The sequence below is a fragment of the Canis aureus genome, chromosome 13 (assembly GCF_053574225.1).
Source record: "Canis aureus isolate CA01 chromosome 13, VMU_Caureus_v.1.0, whole genome shotgun sequence".
NCBI lineage: Eukaryota > Metazoa > Chordata > Mammalia > Carnivora > Canidae > Canis > Canis aureus.
In genome coordinates this window covers 25,722,416-25,737,541 of record NC_135623.1, presented here as the reverse complement: position 1 = coordinate 25,737,541, position 15,126 = coordinate 25,722,416, and the positions used below count along the sequence as shown (strand labels likewise).

Here is a 15,126-nt window from a genome sequence, read left to right as displayed (position 1 = left end):
TATCAACAACCCAGCCTGTCTAACCTGCATTTGTGCTATTTCAGTTCTGCGTGGCTGCCTTTTCTTTCACCTTCTTCCTGCCACTGGTCTTTTGTGCATGTCTCACTTAACACAGATCCTCTTTTTCATTGATTCATTTATTTATTTTAAAGATTTTATTTATTCATGAGAGAGAGAGGGGCAGAGACACAGGCAGAGGGAGAAGCAGGCTCCATGCAAGGAGCCCGACATGGGACTCTAACCCCGGACTCTAGGATCAGGCCCTGGGCTTAAGGTGGCACTAAACAGCTGAGCCACCCAGCTGCCCGGTTTCATTGATCTAATACCTACTCTGGTCCTTCAGTTCTGAACTGGTTCTGCCAGTTTAAGAAGTAGCTCGGGATGCATGCTCACTGTCGGATTTCCTAACTTGTAATACTGGGCCTGGAAGATAGAGGTGGAAAGCAAATTTTTGTACGTGTAGATCAATTAGGACTTAACTTGGCCGTACCGGGTCATTCTCCTGAGGTCATGTGGCAAGATAAAATGATGGATTCTCAGTAGTTCAGTCTCCTGAGCCCACCAAGATGCTCTAAAAGTCCTTTGTCGTCAAATTCCTACATACTGCTTGGCTTCTATTGAGGAAATCGTAAACCAAAACTCGATTGTGCGTACTCTGTAAAACCCAGTGGTTCTGTGAAATCCTGGAAAGTATCCATAGTCGCAGTTACTTAGTACTGAATAACAAAACCATTCTCAGAACATGGACAAGATTTATTTTGTTGACTTGGTTATAGTTCATTTCTGTTGTAATGAGCCGCACGAGGGGCAGCCTTTGAAGGGCGGGGACTGGAATCATGCACAGGAGGTGGTTGATGTTGGATGAGACCTCGCCTGGGATGTAGCCAGATGCTTACCTAGATACGGGCCTTAGAGTAGAGGAGCCGGGTTCCAAGCCTTAGGCAAAAGTTGCATCTTTTTATCACCTAACCTGGGAAGTCCTCATTTCTAAATTATTTTGGTTATAGTCACAAACCTACCCAGGTTTACTTCTGGAAGGGGACTGTGTCTTCCTGGAGGAATGATAAGATTTTGGATGAGGAACTGAATTCTTAAAATGGCCACAATTCTTTTACTTTTATGAAAACCGTTGGCTGCAACAGTTTTTTTTTTTTTTACAACAGTTTTTCAAGATGAACAGAACCTACAAAGTTTAAATTATACGTTGTATGCCTGTTAATGGAGAATGAGTGTTTTTACTTTATCGTATTAGAATCTTTATCGTTTGACTATTGTGGACGATTGAGATTCTTAAATGTACACGTAATTAGGTCATTCATAATCATAAACATGTCGATTGATTAGCAAAGAAATCTTAAATGTTAAGTATAAGGTGACCATCAAGTATAGATTTATTTTTATTTTTTATTTTTTTAAAGAGTTTATTTATTCATGATAGAGAGGCAGAGACCCAGGCAGAGGGAGACACAGGTTCCACGCAGGGAGCCCAACGTGGGACTCGATCCTGGGACTCCAGGATCGTGTCCCGGGCCAAAGGCAGGCGTTAAACTGCTGAACCACCCAGGGATCCCCTAGATTTATTTTTAAAGGTGAGGTATAATATATTGTAAGGAGTTCAGAGGAAAACACTGCTGTATTGCGTCAGCATTCTAGATCCTAATCATTTTTGAAAGATCCAGATATGTACCCATTTAAGATAATAGAGCTAATCTTTATTTAATCTTTATACTTGAGGATGGTAATTATTCCCTCTTTGTATGTAAAGGTAGAATTTTAAGAACTTTAACACGTGCTCACCATTGGTCTCTTGTTGGAGCCAGTAGGCCGTTCACATGTTTGGCCTCTGTCTGTGTTCCTACCCACCCTGAGAAGTCTTCACGGGCTGCCTTGCAGCTAATTCTGTGCGCACTAGTGGTTAAGTAGGCACTTTGATTAAGCTGGCGATTTCAGAATATCAAATATATTAGAGTACATAGAGTTAATCTGGATTAATTCTAAACAGCCTTCGGATATGCTGCCCCTTGTGGTTTTCATACATGTTGGCTGAACAACGAACCAAATGCAACGTGGGTTACAAGGGGTTTTCTTCTAAATGTAAGTAAACGTAGGCTCTGGGGCTGGTTTGGGAGCTTCATAGTTCTCGAAGAGGCTTCTGCTGTCCTTGGCATACAGCTTCTATCCTCACCCCACCCCCTTGCTTAATTGGTGGGAATGGCTGCTGTGCTCTTACCCATCTCGGCCAGCTTTGAGGCAGCAGTGGGACTGGACTGAAGGAGGCAAAAGACTGTCAGCATCGAGTCCTCTTCAAAGAAGAGCCTGTGATTCCTGGTTACGGCACCAGAGGGAGACCTGGACATCTAGAGCTGAAGGAGCTGGAGGGGGAGGAAGGTTAAGATGACCACACGCTGGTCCCATGTATTGTAGACCTTGAGGTTTAGAAAAAGGTGGTTTGACCAAGGGTGTCCTGGAACATAGAAAGCAGCAACTGTATCTCAGAAATAGGTAGGCAGGCCCCAGTAAGGTTCGGGAATGCAGCCCAAAGGAGGCGTTTTGGCCAGAGCCCTGTCCTTCATCCGAGGCGTTTCGCGTCACTGTGCTTGCTGCTGTCCTTGGAAACGGGTACTCCGGTCAGGCCGAGGCTGGCTGAGGTGACCGTGTAAACGGGGTCTCCCGGGGGACGACCATCGCCGAACGTCCGGGTCTGACCTGTGAAGGGACGGTCCTGGTTACTCCGCGGATTTACTTAAACCCGGTAGTTGCAGCTGAGGAGCTGAAGGGGAGTTTTGTTCCGTTACCGTGAGACTCGTGTTCCTGGGGGGTCGCTGGCAGGTCGGAGCTTGCCGTGAAGAGGCTTCCTGGATTCGGTCTTTGCTAAAAGTATCTGCGCCTTTTTGGGGCAGGGCTGCCACACAGCTCTTTGTGCTCCCTTCACTCTTCTCTGGCGCCCGTCACCCCGTGTCACCCCGTGCGTGCTGTTCTCTGCCGCCGCGTCTGCCCTCCCGTCCGCCCTCCCGTCCTTGGCCCGCAGCCTGCACGCCTCTTCCGAAGCAACCGCGCCGGTCACCGCGCGCAAGCAGGGTTGTCATCCCATCTGTTTTCCTTCATCCCTGGATTTTGGGGAAGCATTTTCGACACAGCTTCTGCTTTCCTCTGAAGCCTAACAAAAAGCCTTTCAATAATGATCGGATTAAAGCGTCTGTGTCTTAGACTGTGTGCTGTGTTGTACTAGAAGACTGCGAAAGAGGGAGTCCTCCTTGGAATCCAGTCCCGTGAGTGGAGAGACTTGCCAGGTGGCTAGCAGACGTTTGAGTTGTAAACAACAGGAGCATTTACCTGGTTTGAGTGGAAGTGGACTTAGGAAAGGATGCTAGGGCTCATGGGCTCGTAGTGAAGGCAGAGGTTTGGATGCTGTTCAGCCAGGGCAATGCTCCAATTCAAAACCGTCCACCAGTGTTGTCACAGTCCCTGGACTACCTGACGCTTCTCTACTGACACTGCCAATTGTATCAATACTTTGTGGGGCTGTTTAAAACACCCAAGCAAGATTCTCATACCCTCCTAACCTTCCTTCATTGGGCTGCCTTACTTGGCTCAAATCGATCTCCTCGATTCTGAATTGATGACAAAAAGAAGAGAGCTGGATCCCAGCTCCGTTTCATCCACTCACTTTCATTTGTCATTTCAAAGCTAATATTACCTTAATGCATTAACAGGCTCCTGAACTCCGTTAACTTGTTGGACATCTTCAAAAAAGTGTCTTCAGCCTGCCTTCTCTATTTTGAATAACACAATTTCAGCCAGAATTAACATTTAGACTCCTTTAAGTGCTGTCTGCCAGCACCATCCTCAAGCTTTAGCATGATCCACTATGTGGCTAGGTACAATGATAAAAACACTAAGATGTTAACTACTGATCAGATGAGAAGTAGTGGGATATGGTTAGGGAGGGGAGTCCACTCCGCCAAAAGAAATCTAAGCTGTGAGGTGTGAATTGGCTTTTGGAAAACAAAACTTTTGATAACAGTTGGAAAAGATTGGTGAAGAAAGGTGCACAGATAAGTGACTGAAACTAATATAAGGTTCAGTGGAAGGTAAGTTGTAAAGGAAGGGGATCCCTGGGTGGCTCAGCGGTTTGGTGCCTGCCTTCACCCCAGGGCATGATCCTGGAGTCCCGGGATCAAGTCCTGAGTCGGACTCCCGGCATGGAGCCTGCTTCAACCTCCTCCTGTGTCTCTGCCTTTCTCTCTCTCTCTCGCTCATAAATAAATAAATCTTTTTAAAAAAATTGTAAAGGCAAGTAGGACTTCTGAGGAGTTCTAACGTTCCTATACAATGAAAGGTAACTAAGTTTTATATCCTCCTAAGAAGAGAACTGGCAGCAATGTAACGTATGGAATGGTGGAGATTCAGGTGGTTAGCCTGTTACAAGACGAAATGAGAGAGAAACCTGAATTAGGCTATTGGCAGAAAGGGCAGCGATAGCTGCTTGGCAACGGCTGAACCACAAAGGGATTGTAATAGTTTTTAAAGCTGTGAATAGAGAGCAACAAACAGCCTCTGCTATTCTGACTTGTTCTGCGCTGTGTTCTACACATTGGACACTAGGAGGCATCACTTCATCAACTAGTGAGGTGAGAAAGGCGGGTAGGTAAGTGGAGGAACCTAAGAAGTGTGGATAGATCTGTACCTGAGAGTTAATATTTAACCTTTTCAACTAGGCATTTTGGAGATTAGTCTTCAAAAGGTTTTTCTGCCGAACAGTATTTTAAAATGAATGGCTAAAATGCCTAAATTGCAGGCTGAATGTGGACCTTTATGTGCTGCTCAGACTAAACCATTTTCATAGGTCACTGGGATTTTAGCTATTTTTTGAAAAATAATTGAACCTTGCTGAGAGGTTCAGTCTTTAATAATCATTGCTCTGAGAGTCTACTGTGTATTGCAAATTAGGAAGCTGATAGTTTTTTGTCATGTAATCAAGTCGTAAATGAAAGTAAACAGTTATTAATTAATAATTACCAAGTTCTATTAAATGTCTTTGGTATTGATTAGAGGACTTTTTAAACCAGTATTTGGCTATTTGCCAGGTAGGAGAAACTGCTGTCAACGCTGTTCAACTATTGTTTCTCCATCCTTTTGTTTACTCTTAACTAGAAACCAATAGGATGATAGTTTGTAGAAATACCTCTCATAATATTAGATTGCATGTTGCTCGGAAAAGTTTGTAGGACTTATTTTAGATAGCATCTATATAGGATATAGCATTTGAGATCTAGAGAAAAGCCTAGCATATGTAGTATTTATTCCTTTTAAAAGATTATACCAAATGCATATTGGTATGGCAAGTTTGGAGAGTTTTTTCATGGTCTCTTACAGCTTGAAAGTTTTTGAAAGGATACATTATGAAAAATGCGTCAGCCTTTGAAGACATGGATTTTCTTTTCATGGCTGATAGGCTTTTGATTTAGTTTAAATTTCTACATATATTGAGCTCCTACTGTGTGCCAAGAATTACACAGGGTGGTTGGGACCTATCAAAACAATGGTTCTTGCCTTTTTGAGGAGGAACTGAACCTACGGCACAATAAACTATTCAGTAGATGCTAGGAGATAATACATACTATGGGGAAAATTAAGGGGAATGGGGTGGTTGCAGTTTTAGTGATTAGGATAGGCCTTATTGAGATGACATTCAAGCAGACTTGGAGAATGTGGGATGACTCTGATAGAACACATAGTTGGGAGGCTTCTGCTGGAATTTCCTGACTCAATTTGTGGGTTGGGTATCAAGAGAAAATACGTAAAGGATATACTACAGGGCAGGTATGCTTCTAAATATTTGCAGTCCCGGGGCAAGAATGCAGCGGAGACACAAATGGTTAAATATTTAAAAGCTCTGTAAAAATGAAAGTATGTTCAGCGTGCCTATCTTGACAAAGATCTTTGTAAGCGCCTAACCAGATTTATCTTAAAGTCTAGTGCAAGGATGTTTCTTGAGAGGGAGAGCTGATCCTCAGCCCTTCTCTCCTTATTCCCGTCTGAATGATATGGCTCATTTATATGGGTGTCCCAGCCTGCATGCTCAAAATCTGCCCACCCCCCTCCTACAGTAGTGCACACACCGATGGAATGCGTTCCTTGGCAATAGTGGGGGCCATCTAGGCAGGGTATTTGGAATCCTGAGTACCTAGAGTTGGTCTAGAATGAGTATGAACTCCAGATAGGCAAGTCATTTCAACTCCTCTAAAGCTCAGGGCTCTGGATAGGGCCTCTTAACTTGTTTTAAGGGCAATACTGGAACAAGCTTTTTGGCCTGAGCAATTGTACAGGTGGGATTGGCCATCAACTGTGAGAAAGGAGCTGCAGGTAGAGCAGTTCAGGGTGGGGAGGGAGATAGGTTTGGGAGCACATAATACTTGAATTCTTTATTATCCAAGTGGTACTGTAGAGAAGAATAAAAAGATTTTTCATAATTACTGGCCTGAAACATAAAACAAGGCTGCTAAAGTTTAAAAACAAAACCCCAAGACGTTAAAAAAAAAAAAACAAAAAACCATGGTTTTAACTGCAGATCTTTATTGAACCAGTTTCATGCAGGAATTTAAGAAATCACATATAAACCTATGTTGGACTCCTTCCTATCCAGAGCAATATTTTTCAAATTAATAGCAGAAGCTGTAAGAATCCTATAATTCCACAGCCTAAAATCCCCTTAGATTCTTCCCTCTAGTGAAGCACTCCGTGAATACAAGAATGAGGGGGAAGAGGAACCTGTAGAGGATAGCGAGACTGATCCAGGAGGTAGAAGGAAAATTGGGAGCTATGTCCTTGAGGCCAAGAGAACTCTCCAAGAGGGGCAGATAATCCACTCTCAGAGGCTGCTCATGGACCACATGATGTGGACAGCTGGAATACACGGTTGGAATCCGCCTTTTCAGATTGGTTTCCCAAAGCAGTGATTTCATTAGTTTGCTTTAGAAACTCTAATAACTTGTCACATTTTGTAGGGTTTCATATCTACGGCCAAAGTTGTGGTATGTCGGGGAACACTTATTCCCTATACATTTTTGTGGGTGTCTTAATTTATTGTCTTTAAAAAAAACCCATGGCTATTTTTTATGAATTGGTTGTGACTGTTGAAAATAGAGCCAGGTTGTCACTGAGAGATTTCCTACACTCCTGAGATTTCCAATAATCCATGCACTCTGCAGGCTGGAAATTGAGTGGCAAAGCAGGATAAAACACGTGCTTTTGAAAAATCCTGCTGCTTTCCAGGGGTTTCAAAGTAATTGAGGATGCATGTGCTGCATCCTGCCTGCAGGTTAGAGAACATATTTTCTCTTAAGGAAATGGCTTGCACTTAAGATTTAACATTTCGTTTTTTCACCCAGATTTGTATCCCTTTTCCGCATGAAATGCCTTTCTCAACTACACCTGCCCTCCGAAACCGAGTCGCACGCCCCCCTCTCCAGGTGAGCTGACGACTGGCTTCCTGTTAAAGCGAAGAGCAGCCGGTCCTGGTAGAGATCCTCGGGGATGCCCACGCGTCCCAGGAAGGCAGGGGGGAGCCGAGGTGGCGGAGGTGCAGGCTGGTCACTGGTGCGCGGAACTGCGCGTCCTTTAAAGCTTGGTCTTGGTAGAAATCTTTGTAGGACCTCAGTGATTGCCTCTCCCCCTGCAAGACGGTCTGGCGGGGCAACCGGGGGCTCAGAGGGCCTGCCGAGTGCAAGTCCGCGGGGCTCAGGGCTCGCTGCACCTGCCCCGTTTGCGGGGCCTTGTTCCCCCTGTTAAGAGTCAGCCCCCCCCCCCCCCCCCGTTGTAAGTTCTGGGTTTTCAGTTACCTCGGAGTAAGGGCGGAATCTTCAGCGGGACGCGGAGGATGGGGGGTCTCGTTCCCCGAGCTCCTCCTCGATTCTTTGCTTGTTCGGCCTCGGGAGCCAGCGGGTGGGGCGGAGGCCTTCGTCCCCTCGGCCAGGTGGGCCAGGTGGGCCAGGTGGGCCAGGTGGGCTGCGCTGCCGTGATGGGCACCCCCCCCCCCCGGAGGTCTCATCATTCGCCAGGGCAGAGACGCAAAATGCAGGAGCAGGAGAGGCTCGGGGCTAGCACAGCGTCCCCGGCTCCCCCAGGTGGCCTGAGGTCACGGGGCGTCCCGAGGCCGGAGGGAGGCGGCCCGCCCAGGGGAGGCTGGTAGTGCCCGGGCCGGGCGCTGCTCCCCGGGAGCCTGCGGGAGCCCGCGGATGCCCGGGGCCGGGGCCGGGCGGGACGGCAGGACGGCCTCGGCGCCCCCCGGGCGGGGCACTCGTCGCCTTGCAGCTGGGCGGAGGCGAGGAGTTCCTGGGACTGGGGTCCGGGCAGCCGGCGCCGGGCGGGGAGCGCGGGGTGAGGGGGCGGGGCGGGGCCGCGGAGGGGGCGGGGCTCCCGGCTTAGGCGGGGCGGGGCCGCGGAGGGGGCGGGGCTCCCGGCTTAGGCGGTGCGGGGGCGGGGCCAAGGGGGGCCGGGGTCGGCCTCGGGTCCCCGCTAATAAAAAGCGCGGGGCGGGGCTTCCGGCTAATGGGGCGGGGGCGGGGCCAAGGGGCGGGGCCGGGGTCGGCCTCGGGTCCCCGCTAATGAGAAGCGCGGGGCGGGGCTTCCGGCTAATGAGGGGGCGGGGCCTCGGGGGCGGGCTCGGCGGGGGCCGGCTAATGAGGGGGCGGGGCCTCGGGGGCGGGGCCGGAAGCGGCCTCGACGGGGCCCGGCTAATGAGGGGGCGGGGCCCGGCTAACGAGGGGGCGGGTCTGGGCGGGGCCGGGGGCGGGCCCGGCGGGGCCCCGGCTAATGAGGCGCGCGGCGGCGGCGGCGGAGCGCGTCTCGGAGCTGGGCTTTCCCCCGCGCGGCTGGCGCCGGGAGCCGCCTTTTCCGCTGGGTGTCACTCGGGGGTGGGGGTCTGGTTCATTGAAAAGCGCCGCGAGGGGGGCCCGGCCAGTGCCCTTCGGTGAGCGCTCGCGGGCGGACGGCGGAGGCTCGCGGCGGCGGGACCTTGCGCCCCAGGACGCGGCTGCCCCTGCGCGCGGAGCCCGGGCCGCTGCGCCCGCTGCTCCCGCTGCTCCCGCTGCGCCCGCTGCGCCCGCTGCGCCCGCTGCGCCTGCTGCGCCTCGGCCTCCTGTGCGCGCTCCGGCCGGGCGGCCGCGGGAGCCGCGGGAGCCGCTGGGGCGAGGACGGCGCGCGGCTGCTGCTGCTGCCCCCGGCCCGGGCGGCGGGGAGCGGAGAGGCCGAGCCGGGCGGCGGCCCCGCCTATGCCGGGAGGATGCTGGAGAGCAGCGGCTGCAAGGCGCTGAAGGAGGGGGTGCTGGAGAAGCGCAGCGACGGCCTGCTGCAGCTCTGGAAGAAAAAGTGCTGCATCCTCACCGAGGAGGGGCTGCTGCTGATCCCGCCCAAGCAGCTGCAGCAGCCGCCGCCGCCGCCGCCGCCCCAGCAGCCGGGGCCCGGCCCGGCCGAGCCGTCCCAGCCGGGAGCGCCCGCCGCCGCCAGCCTCGAGCCGCCGGGCAAGCTCAAGGAGCTGCACTTCTCCAACATGAAGACCGTGGACTGCGTGGAGCGCAAGGGCAAGTACATGTACTTCACCGTGGTGATGGCCGAGGGCAAGGAGATCGACTTTCGGTGCCCGCAGGACCAGGGCTGGAACGCCGAGATCACGCTGCAGATGGTGCAGTACAAGAACCGCCAGGCCATCCTGGCCGTCAAGTCCACGCGGCAGAAGCAGCAGCACCTGGTGCAGCAGCAGCCGCCGCCCCCGCAGCCCCCGCAGCCCCCGCAGGCGCAACCCAAGCCGCCGCCGCCGCAGCCGCAGCAGCTGCACCCGCACCCGCACCCGCTCCCGCACCCGCACCCACTCGCGCACCCGCACCCGCAGCCGCACGGCCACCGGCTGCTCCGCAGCACCTCCAACTCCGCCTGAAGGGGCCACCCAGGTAAGGGCCTCGGCGGGGGCAGGTGCGCGGGCCCGGGGGGCGGAGGGAGGCCGCTGACCCCCCTGACCCCGCTGACCCCGCGGCGGCGCCCACGCGCGGGGGCGGCGGGGCGGGCGCCACCTGCTGCGGCCGGGGCTGGAGCCCGGACTCCCGCCGCTCGCTTCTTCCCAGGTGCGAGGACCACACGTGGGACGAGCACCTTTGCACCGTCACTTGCACCTGAGAATCGTCTCCCCGCCCCGCGCGCCCCGGGAGCTCGCCCCGGGAGCTGGACGCCTCCCTGTCTCCTCCTCGCCCCCCCGCGCCCCCCATCGCAGCGCAGGACACCTGCCGCCCCGAGGGCTCGCTATTTATGGACCTTTGCGAGGATCTTCCAGTACGGTGGACCTTCTAGGAGCAACGATGTACTGTAATTTTTATTTTAATGTATTTTGATTTATGATTATTTATTAGTTCTTTTTTTTTAAATGCTTGTTTTAAGACATTTCTGAATGTAGGCCATTTTCCAGGAAAAAAAAAAAGAAAAAAGAAAGAAAAGAAAGAAACTCTATTTTCAAGAACTTATTCCCTAGTAAACTCTAATCTTGGAAAAGAAGAAAAGAAAAAAAAAGTAGAAGGGCGGTGGAGGGGAAAACGTTAAACATTCATTATTCCTAGGGCATTTCCAGAAGGTCTGACACTTTCGTTGTTTTGCCAGGTGGTTGAAATTAAACTCTGTGATATTACTTCGCTTTTACTTTGAGATTTTTTTTTTTTCTTAGACATACATTTTCTTTCGAGTAGAAGTTTTCAAAAGCTCAGTGTTCGGAATCGTATAACTATGAAAATCTAATTCCTTTTCTAAAAGGAGATTTGTAGTAGTGATATCTAATTCCAAATATTTAACACATAACCCAACTGATGGCAGGATGAGCGTATCCTGAATAAATGGTAGGGCTGATGTAATGGAGGAAAAGCTTTGCTTATGTCATCTGTTTGAAGGGGCTAATGAGACTTCTGTGATTTCTGAGTATGAGTGCATTAGGCGTTTCGTTTCATCGTTTCAAAAAAAAAAAAAAAACAGCGGGGCGGGGGTGGAGGTGGGGGGGAAGAGAACTGTTCAACTTGTTGGAGCGAACATTTGTGCTCTTACCCACCCTAGAGATTACCCTTCTCTGAGAGCTTTGCACACTCTACTTGAACACCTTTTCTGACCCTTTTACTGTATTCTAGAAATGTACTCTAGAATCTCATAATCTAAAATAGATATTTTAAATATTTCGAAGGACTAGGAGTCTTAGCTTTTTTGTATTCATACCGAAAATACTGCTGAGCAGAGAAACCAACTCTTCTGCTTCTTACTGCTCTGTGAGACATGAGGGTCGTATATCATGTAGCTAGGTTAGCTAAACTCAGACATTGAAAAAGGAAGGACTGGATAAAGCCTGGATTTTCAGTAAGAAAACAACCCAGTCTTGTTTTAGCAGCCACTTGTTCAGGAGTCTGAGGGGTGGGGTGGAGCAGCGGGGGAGGATGTGCTTTTAAAGGTGGAACAAACCCTCTTCTGTATCAAATCAAAAGGATGGTCCAAATCCACAAGGGCAGATGCTGCTTAGGCTTAAAAAAGAACCCTAGTTGATACCAAATCCTCCTGGGGCTGAAAATCACTTCCTATCTGCATGCCTTTATTGATGGTCTCTGTTTTCCATTATCTTTTTCACAAAGTCTTGATCAGTATTTTTCCAGCATCCAAATACTGAATGGTCAGTATTACTAGGCCATTGCTAAGTTGCAGAGTCGAGAAAGGAAAAGAGAAGGCCGTGCTAGAGACCTCTATTCTCCTTCCACCTAGAAAGGAGTTGAGATCAAATTCCTTTCTAGTACAATATTTAAATGATGAATTTTGGGGTTACAACTCTAATCTGAAAAGTTGTGGGTGCGGGGGGGAGTTCAAACTCAGGCAAATAGCAAGTACACCTTAAGGGACTCCCACTTCCAGTGGCTAAGTCACAGTTCTGGAAATAGGCTGCAAAGGTCAGAAACGTAAATAGATACACACAGACGCACACACACACGTGCATATACGTGTAGGTATGTGTGTGGGTATGACGGGCAGTTCTGACAACAGATCTGAAGAGTTCTTAACTGTGCTTCGGCTTCTCTCGAACCACGGTTGTGCTTTTTAGATAATGCCTCGTTGTATGGTCTTAATATACGCAGGCCCTATAGCCCCCGATTCAACCGTAGTTTTTGTCTCTCAAGTTTTTGTGCTATAAAAAAAAGAAGTCCAATCCATACCAAATATTTTTAAGATTAACATTGTTGGGGGCCCTTAAAAGGCCTTTGTATGTTGTCCACTTATGCACAGGCGAGGTAGCGTGTGGGAGACAATAGGGAGACAATAGGCCCAGGCTTCCTTCGGGGCTGGAATTTCTCCTGCCCCCTCTCCCCTCAGAGGCTGGCTGTTAAGGGGCCTCCAGATTCCTGGGGCCTTCATCCGCCCCTCCGCGGCCCTGTCCCTGGTCTGCTGGGACAGTCCCCCCACGCTGGCCCTCCCGGCAGCCCTCTCACCTCAACCCTTCTCAGCATTTACCTGTGAGACCTCGGAAATGAGAAAGGAGGGGGACAGGATGTCTTGTTGTTTGACACTTTGAGCCCAGGGTGGCTGGATCATTTTTTCAGAACAGCACAAGCAGCACACAGGACACAGAGGCAAGCCACTCCCTGTGTCAGCGGCCAGTGTACCATATTCTGTAAGAAAGCGATACAAACCACCCGAGGTCATTGTGTTTTTAAAGATTTTATTTATGTATTCATGAGAGAGAGAGAGAGAGAGAGGCAGAGACCCAGGCAGAGGGGGAAGCAGGCTCCCCGCAGGGAGCCCACGTGGGCCTCGATCCCAGGACCCGGGTCACGGCCTGGGCCCAAGCAGGTGCAGCACGCCTTGGCCCCTCGCCTCAGGCCTGACCGTGGCCAGCTTGTGGCCAGTGCGAGTCCAGCACGTTGCCTGTTTTCCGTCCCCGGGGCAAGTGACTTGGTTTGCCTTTGGCTCCAGGGCCGAGGACAGGGCCTGAGACTGAGTGCAGCCCGAGCCTCGAAGGTGAAAACCGGCCTGGGGCCCTGGGGGCCCTCGGGCTCCTCTTTCGAACCTGCCGAGCTCGCTGCTGGGGCTTTGCCAGGAAGCCACCCCGAGCAGCAGCGTAAAATGTGGGAATCCCAGGGCTCACGTCCAGTGCATCCGCGACTCTCCCAAGAGACACGCACACGTTTACCTAAAGCACCCTAAGCTGGACTACCCATGGAGTTCTGTTGAATGGGTTTTAAAGATCGGTTTTGTAGACTTGACACAATTCGAAGGGCAACTTTTTGATCTGCAGTGTTGAACGGATCTAGGGCTACACTAGGTTGGATGACAAGGCGGCCTGTGACTTTGTCGGCAGGACATCTGCCAAGTGGAGGAAGGACTCCACCGGGGTTTTCCGGGCAGGGCCCCTGTGGTACAGTGAAGGCGGCAGAAGGACCCTGGAAGCATCTGCATAAAAGCATAAAAGCTGGTGAGACCTACTGCCACCTGCTCTGAAGTGACCTGTCCGGGATCAGTTAGGCCCGGTGGTGGTGGTGGGGGCGGTGGGTTCAATAATACGTGGTCCTTCTAGATCACTGTATTTATTTTGTGAGGAAGGATAAAACTACCGTCCGTTACATTCCACCATCCGTCTTCCGCTTAAGGTTTTAGAATTTGCAAGTATCGGCTTCTGAAAACCAAGCATCACCAGGTACCACATGCTTTAGAAAGTGCATCACATTTGTGAACTTAATAGTGTGGTCGCAATTTGTATAAATATGCCTCTAATGACTTTGGGGAGATGTGATTTATTTTTCATATTTAAATGCATTCCACTTCAAATAAAGTATCTATTGTGATGACCAACCTGTGCCCCATTCGGAGGCCTTGTTAACGCGGCACGTACACTATGCGTTCCGGGGGGAGAAAGGTTCTAAAGGGCTTGGCTGTTCTAAAGGCCATGGACATCCTGGGAAGAAAAGAGCCATTTTAGAGGTGGGGAATTATTTTTTTAAGACTTATTTATTTATTTATTCTGGGAGGGTATGGGGGGTGTGGTGGGTGGAGAGGGAGAGAAAACATCTCAAGCAAATGCCGAGCTGAGCGTGGAACCCCACGACGGGCTCGATCTCAGGATCATGACCTGAGCTGAAATCAAGACTCTTGGACGCTTAACCGACTAAGCCACCCAGGTGCCCCTACCTGGGAACTTTTAATAAAATAGAGAAATTCCCTAAGGTCTTTTGGTGAAATAATTAGCTTTCAGAATGCTAATGAATCTGAGTTGAATTTTCCATAGCACCCCAGAGGATGAGAAATGGTCTCCAGTGATTACTTTGAAGGTAATTCCCTCCGAGTTCCAGACAGATTCGAGTCCTAGGTCCCTGGAGAGCGTGAAGCCTTGGCTCTAAGAGAATCATTCTTCAAGCAGGTTCTCTCTAAAGCTTCCTGTTTTGTGTTGAAAGCAGAAGAGAGACTTGACTCTCTAAAGGAAAACATACCTTTACTCTTAGACAATCTCCACTGGCATCTAAAAGACATTAAATCTCAAAAAAGACTTTCAAATGTGGAATTGGAAGGCAATTTTTTTTTTGTCCTTTGCACAGTCTTACAGTGATAGCTTTATTACTCCGCTGTTTCTTCGTTTTTTAAAGAAGAAATGAAAAATGAGAAGACAAATTACTGACGTTGCAAGGGGATGTCAGGGTTACCATGTGACAAGGTGGTAAAGCAGGGCTGAACGGACTTCAGAGTCCTCCCGTATGGGTTCAAGTCCAGATCATACCACTTACCAGTATGCGGATCTTGCATGTCTTAACCTTTTGGAAACTCCGTTTCCTTTTCCATTAAACGGTTAATAAAAATTCCTGCCTTACAGTTATTGAGAAGATTCAGTAAGCACACAAAGAAGCGCTTAGAAGCTCCCTGTATACAGCAGATAAACTGGCTTGGGAATCATTATAACCATTTGAATGTATAATATATGGTGTTTTAATTGTATTTTCTGAGATCTCCGCGTAAGACCAGGACGATGGGCAATATGGCAATATCCTTGTATTTAACTTTGAAAAGGAAAAACGGCCATTATTTATAGTGCTACTATTTTCATTTGCTTATCACTTTCCAATCTTGGTG

General features: G+C 49.9%; 1 protein-coding gene and 2 long non-coding RNA genes across 3 annotated transcripts; 1 reads left to right on the top strand and 2 right to left on the bottom strand.

The window, feature by feature from the left end:
* Window positions 1-732: 732 nt before the first annotated feature.
* LOC144282207 (uncharacterized) lies at window positions 733-3,487 on the bottom strand. The gene is made up of 2 exons (XR_013350546.1): window positions 2,796-3,487; window positions 733-2,706 (listed from the first exon to the last, which is right to left on the bottom strand). It is a non-coding gene; the product is annotated as an uncharacterized LOC144282207 (long non-coding RNA).
* A 3,069-nt stretch (window positions 3,488-6,556) lies between these two features.
* Window positions 6,557-8,384, bottom strand: LOC144282205 (uncharacterized). The gene is made up of 2 exons (XR_013350542.1): window positions 7,842-8,384; window positions 6,557-7,675 (listed from the first exon to the last, which is right to left on the bottom strand). It is a non-coding gene; the product is annotated as an uncharacterized LOC144282205 (long non-coding RNA).
* A 415-nt stretch (window positions 8,385-8,799) lies between these two features.
* On the top strand, window positions 8,800-13,857 carry PHLDA1 (pleckstrin homology like domain family A member 1). The gene is given in 3 exon segments (XM_077845548.1): window positions 8,800-8,999; window positions 9,001-9,947; window positions 10,119-13,857. Coding segments are annotated over 2 exon segments (1,119 nt in total). The 5' UTR covers window positions 8,800-8,814; the 3' UTR covers window positions 9,935-9,947; window positions 10,119-13,857.
* Window positions 13,858-15,126: the final 1,269 nt, after the last annotated feature.